Here is a 12,484-nt window from a genome sequence, read left to right on the forward strand (position 1 = left end):
GCATTGACTTGAATTGCACTATCAGGACATCAAACATGCAGAGCAGGAGAGGAAAGAGAAGCGCAGCACACATGACATAACAGATTTTGAGATTGCCCAACTTTGCGCTGCGCGCAGAACAGACTACACAAGTATGGCTACCAGGACATCAATCACGCAGACCAGGAGGTGAAAGAGAAGCGCGGCACACAGGACAGAACAGAGTTTGCGGATAACAGACTACACAAGACAGGATCAATACAGGCCACATATAGAATACTATCAAGGCTGAAGGGTGGAATGCGGTTTTGATCTGCATCTGCTCAAGTCCGGACATCAGTTGACGGCTGGTGCCAAATGGGAAGCCTAATTCAGTGAGCTCGGTTTCCGTGGTTTTGGAGAAGAAAGACCAGTGTACTATGCCGTGTATTTTCATTTGGGCCCGCATCAACTCGTCATTTGCGAGGAGTACAATGGTGAGGTAAGTGTTGAAGGCTGGAAACATAATCAGATGAAGTCTTCTTCGAGGTGGATGCGCGGCCGTTGTTGATACCGTGATTTTTGGGGGTTACGGCCGGGACTTCCAAGAGGTGTTGGTGCAAGTTTGCCACCCCATCGCAGAGTAGCCGACTGGTCCCCAGTGGGAAACCCATCTTCAAGAGTTCACCTTTGGTAGTGGTTTGAAAGAAGCTCAAATGAATCATGCGCGTGTGACCTTGTTGGAATCAGGCAAGTGTGAGAATTTGAGGTAAAGTTCCATGTCTACACTTGATGGAACAGCTGCTTGTCCAGCTCGGTGGTGTCGCAAAATTGCAGGAGTGACGGCGCCAAAGAGGCCGGTGAGAGGTTCTAACACTTGGATCCCATCGTACTCGTCTACTGACACTTCAAGGATAAATAAATTTCCCAAAAAAATACTCAAAGTTTGAGGTTGGGAAAATCATTGAAAAAAAATCACTCCGTACTGAAAAAAAATGCAAACCGAGCGTGCTCAGCCAAAAAAATAAAAATGTGTCAGACTGAGTAAAAAACAATGGGGCACATTTTTGGGTTGATTTGTAGGACGGGCCTGCACAAGGCCTGTATGGGCCCCTAACAGGCCCGTTGGGCCCATTGAAAAAGTAGTATTTGTTTGGAATTCCCATGCTCTGCTAAAATGTGAAATGGGTTGAACTGAATGAAAAATGAGGGGCTACATTTTCAGGGAGATGTTTTGGACGGGCCTTAATGAGGCCCACCTGGCCCCCACAAAGCCCATTGGGCCCATTGAAAGAGTAGCCTTGGTCAAGAATGCCTATGCTCAGCTAAGAAAAAAAAATGTGTCAACCTGAGAAAAAAACATGGGGCCACACTTTTGGGGAGGGCTTATTGACAGACCTGCATCAGGCCCGTCAGGGCCCACCCAAAGCCGGTTTGGTCAACCCAGAAGTAGTCTTGGTTAAGAATGCCCACATGATGTTTCAGAACAGCACCAATTGACCACTAATCAACAGAAGATATTGAAGGGCTTCTGACATCTGCATGACATTCGTGCACTCCCAGAATGTATTTCCAGGCCCTTTCCTTCCCCTTGGAAACCTGTTGGCCCGTACGGGCCTGATGCAGGCCCGTCCAAAAAGCCTCCCCAACAATGTGCCCCTAGGGTTTTTTCTCAGTCTGACAAATTTTTATTTCTTAGCTGAGCATATGCTTTCTTAACCAAGGCTACCCTTTCAATGGGCCCAGTGGGCTTTGTAGGGGCCATGTGGGCCTCATTCAGGCCCGTCCAAAAAATGTACCCCCATGTTTTTTATTCAGTTTGACCCATTTCACATTTTAGCAGAGCATAGGAATTCCAAACAAATCCTACTTTTTCAATGGGCCCAACGGGCCTGTTAGGGGCCCATGTGGGCCTTGTGCAGGCCCGTCCAACAAATCACCCTAAAAATGTTCCCCATTGTTTTTTACTCAGTCTGACACATTTTTATTTTTTTGGCTGAGCACGCTCAGTTTGCATTTTTTTCAGTACAGAGTGATTTTTTTTCAATGATTTTCCCAACCTCAAACTTTGAGTATTTTTTCTTGGGAAATTTAGTTATCCTTGAAGTGTGAGCCAGTTGGTGTCTTTCCATTGGAGTCAAGGCAGGCTCTCTTGTTGGGGATTCTGGGCAAGCTATAGGTCCTGGAGTGCTTCAACGGTTTGGCCTGGTGGAAATGTAACACTTGTTGGCGGGGGGTGATTTGAAAGAAGTACAAAAACTCATGAAATAGACTTACTAAGGATCCCTCTGATACGATTGTTCCCTCCGATACAGCAATGGGAGCCAAGTGCTTGATCAAAATCCTCTCAACATGTAACACCTGGTGCCATGGGATTGAATAAGGTAGTTCAGTGATTAGCACAGGAGCAAAGATGGAGTTCGAAAAACTTACATGGAGTGGCTCTTCCATCATTACACGTATTTCATCCCTGCCGGGGTATGCATCATAAGCTTGTGTCGCGAAGTCAAGGTAGGCCAGGTGACCTTCAATCCGACAGCCCATTTGGGACCCGTATTTCCCGTCATTCGCAACCTTACCATACCAGAAGAGTTGTGTGTTCTTATTGGCTGATACCAAGTAATTAACCATGAACGGCTTTCCCTCCACAATGAGGTTGATGACTTTGGATTGGCAAAAATTCCAAGTAATCACTTGAACGTCAACCATCCAAGGTGCATCATTATTGGAGTCAGGGGTGATTTTCCTCCATTTCGGATTGCCCCCCCATTGCCCAGCGGCGACAGGTGGGCAGCTGACCTGTACAAACAGGCGGTAGTTGATGTGAACCGGCGCTACTCGAGGAGGACGCACCAAGACGTCTTCAGGTACAGTCTCAGGACAGAGTTCTGGCCCTGGGATGCGGTCAACATCATTGTCCATTGTATCTACAGTGAGGGTAATGATTAATTAGTTGAAACCAAACAGTAGGATGGCATAAAACAAAATCATTAATTTATATCCCAGTCACAGACTCACTCAGTCATTGGGGTCAATTAGAAATCAAAGGAGAAGAGCCTGACAAGGGCAGATGAGTAGAACCAGCGGGGTGAGTGTTGATTGAAAAATCAGAATAGTGCTGGCATTTTATACCCCAGGCCTGATATGATTGGTAGTCCTCTCCTGTTTTGCATCAACACACAGTCAAGATGACTGTCCGACAGCAGTCAGAATGAAAAATAAATGAGTCCCAGCTGTCAAGCTTAAGGATACATCACACATGAATTTATCTGAAGTGCTGTGGGCAGTTACGCCTAATGAGGATATTGGGATGTGGTCACAAACACAAATCCAGCGCAATCAAACATGCTGTGAGACGGTAAAAAAATCCCATGGGGCTGCGATTAATTTGTTGTCATGCATGTGAAGGGAATGCGTCCTTGCCACTTACAAATATCAAAGCACTCCAATGACACCATCAGAGCGGGAAAGGGGCATCATATATTTAGGTAGTGGGAAAGGGGAATCATATATTTAGGTATTAGCACGTGTTGCTAGTGAAAAGAACAAAAACCCTTGACTCTACATTGCTCCTCCCTGCCCGCCTCTTGGACACTCCATACTCCAAAAGTGGAATTTGCACACCCCACCTCACTACACCCCCCCTCAAACTCCACACCCTAACTACAAAACTTTGAGAAGAACATGAAGAAAGACATGAGATAAAAAAAACGAAGAAACAGAAGGAGTTGAGGATGGAAAATTGGAAATCAATCAGACAAGCATGAGATAAAAACGTAAGAGCATTAAGGAAATAATTTTTTCATTGAATTTGAGTGAATGGTTGCCTTCACCGGTTTGGTCAGAAAATCGGCTATGTTTGCGTCTGTCAAAACCCAGTGAAGCGTTATTTGATGTTCACGGACGGCGTCATTGACAAAAAAGAAATTGCGCTCCAAACTTTTCATCCTGCCTTTTGAAGCGTTGTTGTTGGAAATCAAGACCGCAGCCCTATTATCACATTTGATTGATAGATTGAAATAAAGGCCGAGTGATTTGAGAATGGGTAAAAGGAAAAGAAGAAAATCGACCGATTGTCCCAGTGCAATGAATTCTGCTGCGCACGTTGAAGTTGCCACTACTTTTTGCCTCCGCGAACCCCAAGCCACCGGAGCGCCAAACAGAGTGATGACGAATCCCGATGTGGACCGTTGAAATTTGCCACCCCAATTCGCATCCACCCACGTCACCATCTCATCTCCCGAACTCGATAGTTTTAATCGTTTGGACCGAGTAGTGTGAATGTACTGTACTAGATGTGATAAGGCATTCCAGTGTGAGGTATTTGGATTAGCACTGAATCGGGCAAGATAATTGACCGCAAAACTTATGTCTGGTCGACTGCCGAGCGCAAGATAGTTGATGGAGCCGATAAACAATTGGTAAAGAGTTGCCGACACCGGCTCTCCGTCCAAAGTTGTAAGATTGTCGCCGGTTAGAGGAGTGTGGGTCGTGATCAAATGTTCATTAACCTCTTTCTTGTATTTGTCTACCAATTGATCGATGAGCATGTGTTGAGAAAGGAAGATAGTGTCGGATTCATATTCAAGTCGAATTCCCACGAGCTTGTCAGGCCTTGAGTCCCACTTGAGGCGTAAATTCTTGTCCATGTTCTGTCGAAGAAGGTCAACGTCTTTTTGATTGTTACCGAAAACTATACCGTCATCAACATGTATGCAGACTATGATGATGGAGTCATCCTTCCTGTATTGATACAAACATTCCTCCACCTCATCACACTCGAAACCCCAGCTGTGCAATAATCCCTTGAAGTGTTTCCACCAACACCAGCTGGCTTGCCGAGTACCATATAAGGCCTTCTTGAGTTTGAGAACTTTTCCTTCCAGATGTGGAAAGAGTTCAACAGGAGGATCGACGTAGATTGTTTCTTCAATAGGACTATGAACAAATGCTCCGGTGATGTCGAAAGAGTTTATAATCCATTTATTTCGTGTCGCCAAGGTAAGAAGGATTCGCAGAGTTGACAGAGACGCCGTCGGAGCAAAGGTCGAACGAACATCTTTTCCAAGCCGTTGTTTGAAGCCTCGTACCACAAACCGCGCTTTTAACCTGTTGACCAAGCCATTGGTGTTGTGTTTGATGTCAAAGACAAAGCGGGTTCCAATGGAATGTTTGCCTTCCTTCTCCAGGATGTTGAAAGTGTCGATTTTAGTAAGTTGATTCCATTCAGATATGCAAGCCTTTCGCCATTCGGCGCCAGCCGGAGAACGTAGCGCATTCCTCAGAGTATTTGGAATATCAACATTGGATGTTGCTTGAAGAAGATCGATCTGACTGTCTTGATCGTCGCAAATTTCCTTGGTGCGTTCTTGTCCCAAGGTCAGAATTCTATGGGCAAGTGGTTTGTTAGCTAAGGACGGTGGAGTTGGAAAAATGATTTTCCCTTGAAAATCCAAGAAAGTGGCACACTCAGAATTAATGACTTTCTGAGTTGTTGGATTCCAAAAAAACCAGCCCCTCTTGTTGTCCTGGTAACCAACAAGATACCCTGTCCAACCTCGTTGATCGAGTTTTCGACGCTGCTCTTTAGGAATATGAACGCTGGCCCGAGAACCAAAAGGATAGAATGCTTCGGCACATGGCTGTCGTCCAGCCCATTCTTCAAGAGGAGTTGATTTACAGCGCTGGTTTGGAATTCGATTGACTAGATAACATGCGCATTGATACGCATAAGACCAGAGCTTCTGGGGTAGGTTGGAATGAGCAAGTGTTGTGCGTGTGATATCGCCTAGAGTTCGGTTGAGGCGCTCGGCTTCCCCATTTTGCTCCGGTGTATAAGGCGAGGTGAAGATTATTTGTGAACCCACAGAATCGAAATAGTCTGAGAGAGGCTTGACAGTGTATTCCTTCGCGTTGTTGGATCGAATGAATTTTGGAGCTGTCTTGAAATGAGTGACCAGTTTCTTCACAAGTGCAATGATAATATGAGGCACTTCCGAGCGGGATTTCATAGGGTACACAAAGGAATAGGTGGTGGTGTGGTCGCGAATAGTGAGGAGAAATTTATTGCCAGAAACATCAGGGTCAAAAGGGCCCATGACATCCGTAACAAGAAGATCGAGCCGATTCTCACGAGGAATGACTTCGGGTAAGGAATGCCAATGTCGTTCACTTTTGGTTTGTTTGCATGTTTCGCAAATGAAGGGTGTCCAGTGTTTTAGATCGAAGGATGGCACAAAGCGTTTTAAGAATTCCCTTACTACTGAGTCGGAGATGTGACCTAGCCGACAGTGCCATTCGTATGCTGGAGAGATGACTTGGCTAGCAGAACGAGTGGACACCGCGCGGACAGAAGAAGAAAGGAAATTGAATGAAGCCGGAGTTAAGATCCAAGATCGATGATGGAAGCGAAACTAGATACTAAGTGAATGTCGTGGTTTGGGAGAAAGAAAGGTTGGAAACCAGATTCAATTAACTGGCCGAGACTAAGGAGCGTGCCGGTCATTTCCGGGCTGTACAGTACTTTCGGAATCATGAGGGTACCATCCCCATTGACCATCTTGAGGTGTCCACTATGGGTCGCCAGCATTGAACCATCGGAAGACGCCAATCTTAGTTTCATCGGCGGCGTGATGGGAGATAAGGAAGAAAATGATAAGAGAGATCCGCTCACGTGGTGGGTCGCCCCTGAATCCAAAACCGTGCCAGCGTCAACGGCACCCACAGCCAAACGAACTGCCACATTCTGATCCGGGCCTGTGGGTGGGTCGTTCGGGGGTGCGGCCAGGCAGGCGAAACCGGAAGCGGGGCGACCAGGTAGAAGAGTGTTTGGGGCCGGCAACTTGGCATCGTCGTGGAGCTTTGGACATGACGACCTCCAGTGCCCCTGCACTCCACAGTATAAACACGGCTTGCCGTTAAATAATGTTGGATCCGTCGGGCCTTGGTTGCCTTTCCGGATGTTGTTGAGAGCTGCCGATATGTCGTCCACCGTTGGGTTTCCAGGTTTTCCCACATTTGGTTGGCGATGTGTCATTTGATTACTTTATTGTGCCGGTCTGTTGTTGAACCGGCCCACAGGTTGCTGAGAAGGTTGTTGTTGATATCTTGGCGTTTGCCAGTTAGGTTGAAAAGATCGAAAAACGGAGACGGTCAAGGGCTGATTATTATCGAACCGGTTGCTTTCTCCATATGCCGAAGTAATGATGGTCTGGATGTCGCGGGCGGTGACGTTCTTCCTATCCCCCGGTTGGAGGGAGATATTCTGAAACAACTGAGACCGAGACATGGTGGGCGGAGGTGGTGCGATGGCCTGAAGAATAAGACCCTCGACCAAAGGGGGCAGTGCAGCCTGAACATTCTTGAGATCGGCAAATACGTCGAACACCTTGTTGAACAAACCTTGGACTTGCGATGGGTCAGTGGCGGGTCCAGTAATCCTGAATTTGAGGAGTCTGTCAATAAGTTCCATTTGACGAAACCGAACTGTGCCTTGAAAATTTGCTTGAACCGCATCAAAAGCCTCAGTTCCTTTGGTGTACCGGTCGACAAGGGACAATAATTCATCGTGTACCGTAATTTGAATGAGATAGAGTAAGCAGGTCTCTTCCTGGATGGATATCTTCTTGTAGTTGTCCGAATTGTTGAAGAAAGCCGCATGATTCAGTGTTAACAAGATAACCCTTGAGAGATCACGTTTCCACTTGTTGAAGTTCGATCCGTCGGCCGTGAGTTGTTCGACTTCCAACTTGTAAACGCTGGGCTGCTGAAGGAACTTGTTCCTTGGAGTGACCTCGGATGATGCCGTTTGTGACATGGAAAAAAGATGTAGTCAATGACTCAAATCCTCATCAGAGTCGTTGAACTGTAGAATTGGTGAGGGGCTCGGGACCCTTGACTGGACAAATGACGAAGTTTGATCCGGAGATGTTGACCGTGGTTGATTGTTGCGGGGTCGATACAAAGATGCCGCACCAGATATAGATCCTATGCCGGGTGTCGATGTCAGAAGATTGGATGCCGAGAGTAATTGACCAGATTCAAATTGTCGAGTTAAGAACTGGGAAAAGATGTGCAAGAGTGCCGATGTAAAAGGGGAAGGAGGACGATCTGCCTCTGATGGATCAATTAATTCTCCAAACAAGGGCGGTGGTAGCGGTGGTAACTTGAGAAGTTCCTTGTACTGTTTTGTTTGCTTTGGGCGTTTTGCTTGAGTCGGAGGGGGTAGCGGTCCTACGATTTCAGGTCTATCCCAACAAGTGTTTACCATACACCAAACCAATTATGCCGAGGACTCGATCCAAATGTGCTAGCGAGTTGGTGAGCAGTCAAATCTTAATCTGTTGCTAGTGAAAAGAACAAAAACCCTTGACTCTACATTGCTCCTCCCTGCCCGCCTCTTGGACACTCCATACTCCAAAAGTGGAGTTTGCACACCCCACCTCACTACAGCACGCACGCAAACAACAAACAGTAGCCTTTTTTTTGTGATTTTTTAATGTATTTAGGTAGTAGCACGCAAACAATAGTAGGCGTTTTTTAGTGATTTTGGGGGAGATTACAAGCTAAATTTATCAATAATCAGATAGGACCAAAATTATACAGGACACACACATATATTGTTACGGAAAAGTACCGATATTATTTACAAGGATAAGTGCAACTTATAATCAGCAACACTACCACGCAGCTTAGCCATTGTCCCCATTGTGACGCCAATATCTGATAGCTGATTAAGGTTCAAATAATTTGGCTTGAAGAGCTTGTACAGTGACCCCGCCATGTAAGTATAAGGATGGTGGACACAAATCCTATGCTTACATCAAGGCATGCTTCTTAGCGAAGTAAGCATAAATCAATTATTGCTTATATAGGACTGGCCGTTATAAGCATTGTAAATTCCCAGGGTAGTTTATACTTACATCATGTGGCTTAAGATATTTGGGAAGCAGATGATTGGGATATTGCAAGGATTCTGGGGAAAGGAGCTTTTACCTGCTCACTGGCCAACATTTTTGAGGTTGCTGAGCTGTAGTTTGGAGATTCTTGTGGTTTCCAAGATGGAGATCAGTAGTATCTATGGCCCCTTGGCCTCTTTTCACAGTCCTATATAAGCATATTTCTGTTTTCTCCCCCCAATTTTTTATGCAATATGCATTATGCATAAAAAGAATCAAATTTGCGGTAACCAAAGATGGTGGACAGAAATCCTATGCTTAAAACGTGTATGCTTACATGGCAGGGTCACTGTAGTGATTGATGCCTTGAGCGCATAACCTTTCTAAAGTGATTTTTACATCCTCGGTGACCCCAGCAAAAGCAAGGTAATCTTCCAACGTATGACTAAGTGTGCTGGTTGGCTGGCCTAGACCCAAAGAGGCTTGCCAAACAACAGCTGGAGCAGCCGAGATCATTTGCGCTTGTGCTGCCAAATTAGCTTGCGTAATTGCCAAAACAATGGCTACCAATTGCAACGGTTCAAATGACAAAGCCAGACCAGCATTTTGTTTGTGGGGTGAGGCCAAAGTGCGTGATTCATACTTGATTGAAGATGGTGGGGAATCCAGAGTCACACCAGGTGTACGCTTAGTCTACAAGTATGAATTCACAGGTGGTTAGCATGTGAAACAGACCAGTGAGAATGAGAGAATGAACTCACCATTGCTTTAGCCCAAACATCAACGTTTGCATTAGTAAGCAGTATGTATTTTGCCGGGTCTACTTGGTTGGGATACGAGGGGAGCAACGGATTGTAGTGTGCATTGATTGCATACTTCTCGTAGATCTGATCAATGTAAAGTTCGAGGTCTTTGTATTCGTCGCATGACGAATTTTCCTGTATTTTAGGAACAGATCAGCTACATGCTGGGGAATGAGGTAATAGAAGTCAACATACTTCTTTGTCGTTTGAGTCAGGACCGCGTCCACGCCTTTGAGATTGGGAGGAACTTGCTAGCCGAGATTGCCCCTTCAAGACATTCTTAGCCAATAGGTCTTCTTTGCGCGCTTGTTTCAGTTCGTCTTGTGGGTTGAGCTTCCGGAGTTGGATGCCACCTTTCTTGCGCCTAGATTCCACAATCTCTTTCATCCAGGATTTGAAAGTTCTGTCTTCATGGATGTTGATTGGGGATGATTTTGGCCAATCTTTGTTGCGGAGGATGTAGGCACTCCAAGTGATTGTCAGTGGGTCAGATTCAGTGCCTTCGTCAATCTTCTGGCCCATGTGTTTATATTTGAGCGAGGCCTCTTCTTTAATGATTGATTTGAAGGTTGTCCAAGATATCTTGGCGGGGTTGAAGGTCACCGAGCAGCCTGTCTTTGGCTGTCTGAAACAAACCCACACGGGGTCTTTCTTCTTGGTTTTCTTATCCGGGCAGTAGATCTCGAAGGATATCGCACAATGAAATTCTAGAGAACCACATTGCACTGGTTGAACATGGGCTCATTTTGCTGGACGTGGAGTGGGCGATGAATTGCGCAACGCCGGGCCCCGCAGGTTGGATGAACAAGTGAGCCTGAGGAATTCAGTCAGTAAGGACAACGTGCATGAGCAATTTCAGTAGGCTTACCTGATTGCCTTGGTTGCGTCAGGAAGCGGCGACAAGACAGGTGAGATCTGTCGTTCTGGTGCCAAAATTACACTGGTACAGTAAACAGTAAAATCAGTCAGTTGAGATTATTTGGTGGAAGAAACTCAATCAATTTACAAACCGGATGGAATCAGTCTCATCTGTGAATGAGGTTGAAGAGCGCGTGAATGCTTGGGAGGGGGCGGGAGTGCATCTGAAATGACTGGGCAATTCGGAGGGTGCTGGGGAGACGCAGAGCTGATTTTGGGAGTATGACGGATGTATGACGGAGTCGGATCTGAAATGACTGGGCAATTCGGAGGGTGCTGGGGAGACGCAGAGCTGATTTTGGGAGTATGACAGATGTATGACGGAGTCGGATCTGAAAGCATTGGGCAATTTGGTGGGTGCTGGTGAGATGCGGAGCTGATTTTGGGAGTATGAGTCGGACATGTTGCTGGGGCCTGTTGAAAACTGTGAGACAGGAGAAAATTGATCAGAGCGTTCAGTGGGTGGTGCTAGTGAAGCGCGGACCCAATTTTGGGTGTATGACCGCCGTATGATTGATTCAGATGTGTTGTTGGGAACAGTCAAAGACTGTGAGAACAGTCGGCAGGGTGCTGGGGACCACCTGAATGAATCAAATGTATTGCTGGGGGCGGCCACGGATCGTGAGTGGGGTGCAGTAGTGTAACTGGGAGATTCAAAAGCATGGGAGGATGGTCGGTAGGGAGCCAAGGGTTGTTCAAAGTGTTCATTCAAGTTACGGCCGGAATTGTAAGAGCGCTGGCTGGCTGGATAACAAAGCGATGGGGGCAGACAACGTGAAGGAGGGGCGGTACCAGCGTCAAGGTTGGAATATTGGTTGGAGCTCATGTAAGGGTCTTGCAAATCTGGGTTGTAATCATAAGACATTTTTAGTATTGATAAGTGTTGAGTCGGTGGAAAATGGAGAATGATTGGAAGGGGGTTGAGGGAAATGGGATGAAGGGGAGAAAAATCAGGAAAACGGCCAGCTCACCAGTTAGTCCGGCCTACAGCGCCCTCAGGTTCCAATCAAGCACGGTTGGGTTGATTCGGTGGGTGGATGGAGGTGATATCATTCACGCAGTAGGTGCGGCGTGATGGAGCTCGATTGAGTTGGTGGGGTGTCAGGTCGTAACATTTTTGCTTTGCACAGCTCGCACTCAAACATTAAAAGTATGCGACCAACGAAACCGGAAAAATTGAGAAATTATCCAAGCTTTACGGAAAAGACAATATCTTAAACACAACTTTAACCAAAGTCAGGCTCACCCCACTTCAATAAGACCCTTCACCTTGTTGTGTTACTTCCTTCTTTGCAGACTAAGTGTGCTTCCTCGCTGCTTGTCTTGAGCAGAAATCATTTCCCTTCCTTCGGCCAATCTGATCCACCGACGGTAACACACTCCGTTTCTGACTCTCTTTCTACTATCCGCTCAAGCAAACTATGGCTGGGTGCTGCGAAGTCCCACCTTGGATCTATTGTATTTGCAAGAAAGCTTGGACCCAGCTCCTTTTTGAAAATTTTGGCTTCCCCTAAATTCATGTGGTTAGTCGAAAGCAGTATTGTTTTGCCCAAAACCCAAACCCAGCTCCAAAAGCTCATGCAACGTCAGCATGTCAGCTGTCGAGCTATGTACCAAATAAACCAATTTCCAATCATGCAAATCGACACCCAACAGCGACAGCAGCCCTGCCCGATCCTTGCCCCCCCCAACCCGCAATCAATCCAATCCGAATTCCACCCGCCATCCAGAAAACCGCTGCAAGGAAAATCAGTTGTTTTGGTTTGTTTTTGTTCCTCCCACCTCCCCCAGCAGCCCTACTCAATTCTCCTCCCTCAGAGCCTGAATCAACCCAACACTCACCCTGGCATTGACAAGAAACTGAATCTCCATGATGCGCAAGATGATGGGACGCAGATTGCCGACAAG

At 46.4% G+C, this 12,484-nt stretch overlaps 2 protein-coding genes across 2 annotated transcripts; both read right to left on the reverse strand.

Moving 5' to 3' along the window:
• Positions 1-434: 434 nt before the first annotated feature.
• Positions 435-683, reverse strand: PtA15_6A825 (uncharacterized protein; the record flags this gene model as incomplete). The annotated part of the gene is made up of 1 exon (XM_053170570.1): positions 435-683. The coding sequence occupies one exon, from the start codon at positions 681-683 to the stop codon at positions 435-437; it is 249 nt and encodes an 82-aa protein (XP_053021748.1).
• An 8,684-nt stretch (positions 684-9,367) lies between these two features.
• On the reverse strand, positions 9,368-11,441 carry PtA15_6A826 (uncharacterized protein; the record flags this gene model as incomplete). The annotated part of the gene is made up of 7 exons (XM_053170571.1): positions 9,368-9,382; positions 9,423-9,548; positions 9,617-9,793; positions 9,854-10,365; positions 10,414-10,472; positions 10,527-10,598; positions 10,669-11,441. The coding sequence occupies 7 exons, from the start codon at positions 11,439-11,441 to the stop codon at positions 9,368-9,370; spliced, it is 1,734 nt and encodes a 577-aa protein (XP_053021749.1).
• Positions 11,442-12,484: the final 1,043 nt, after the last annotated feature.

The sequence above is a fragment of the Puccinia triticina genome, chromosome 6A (assembly GCF_026914185.1).
Source record: "Puccinia triticina chromosome 6A, complete sequence".
Taxonomy (NCBI): domain Eukaryota; kingdom Fungi; phylum Basidiomycota; class Pucciniomycetes; order Pucciniales; family Pucciniaceae; genus Puccinia; species Puccinia triticina.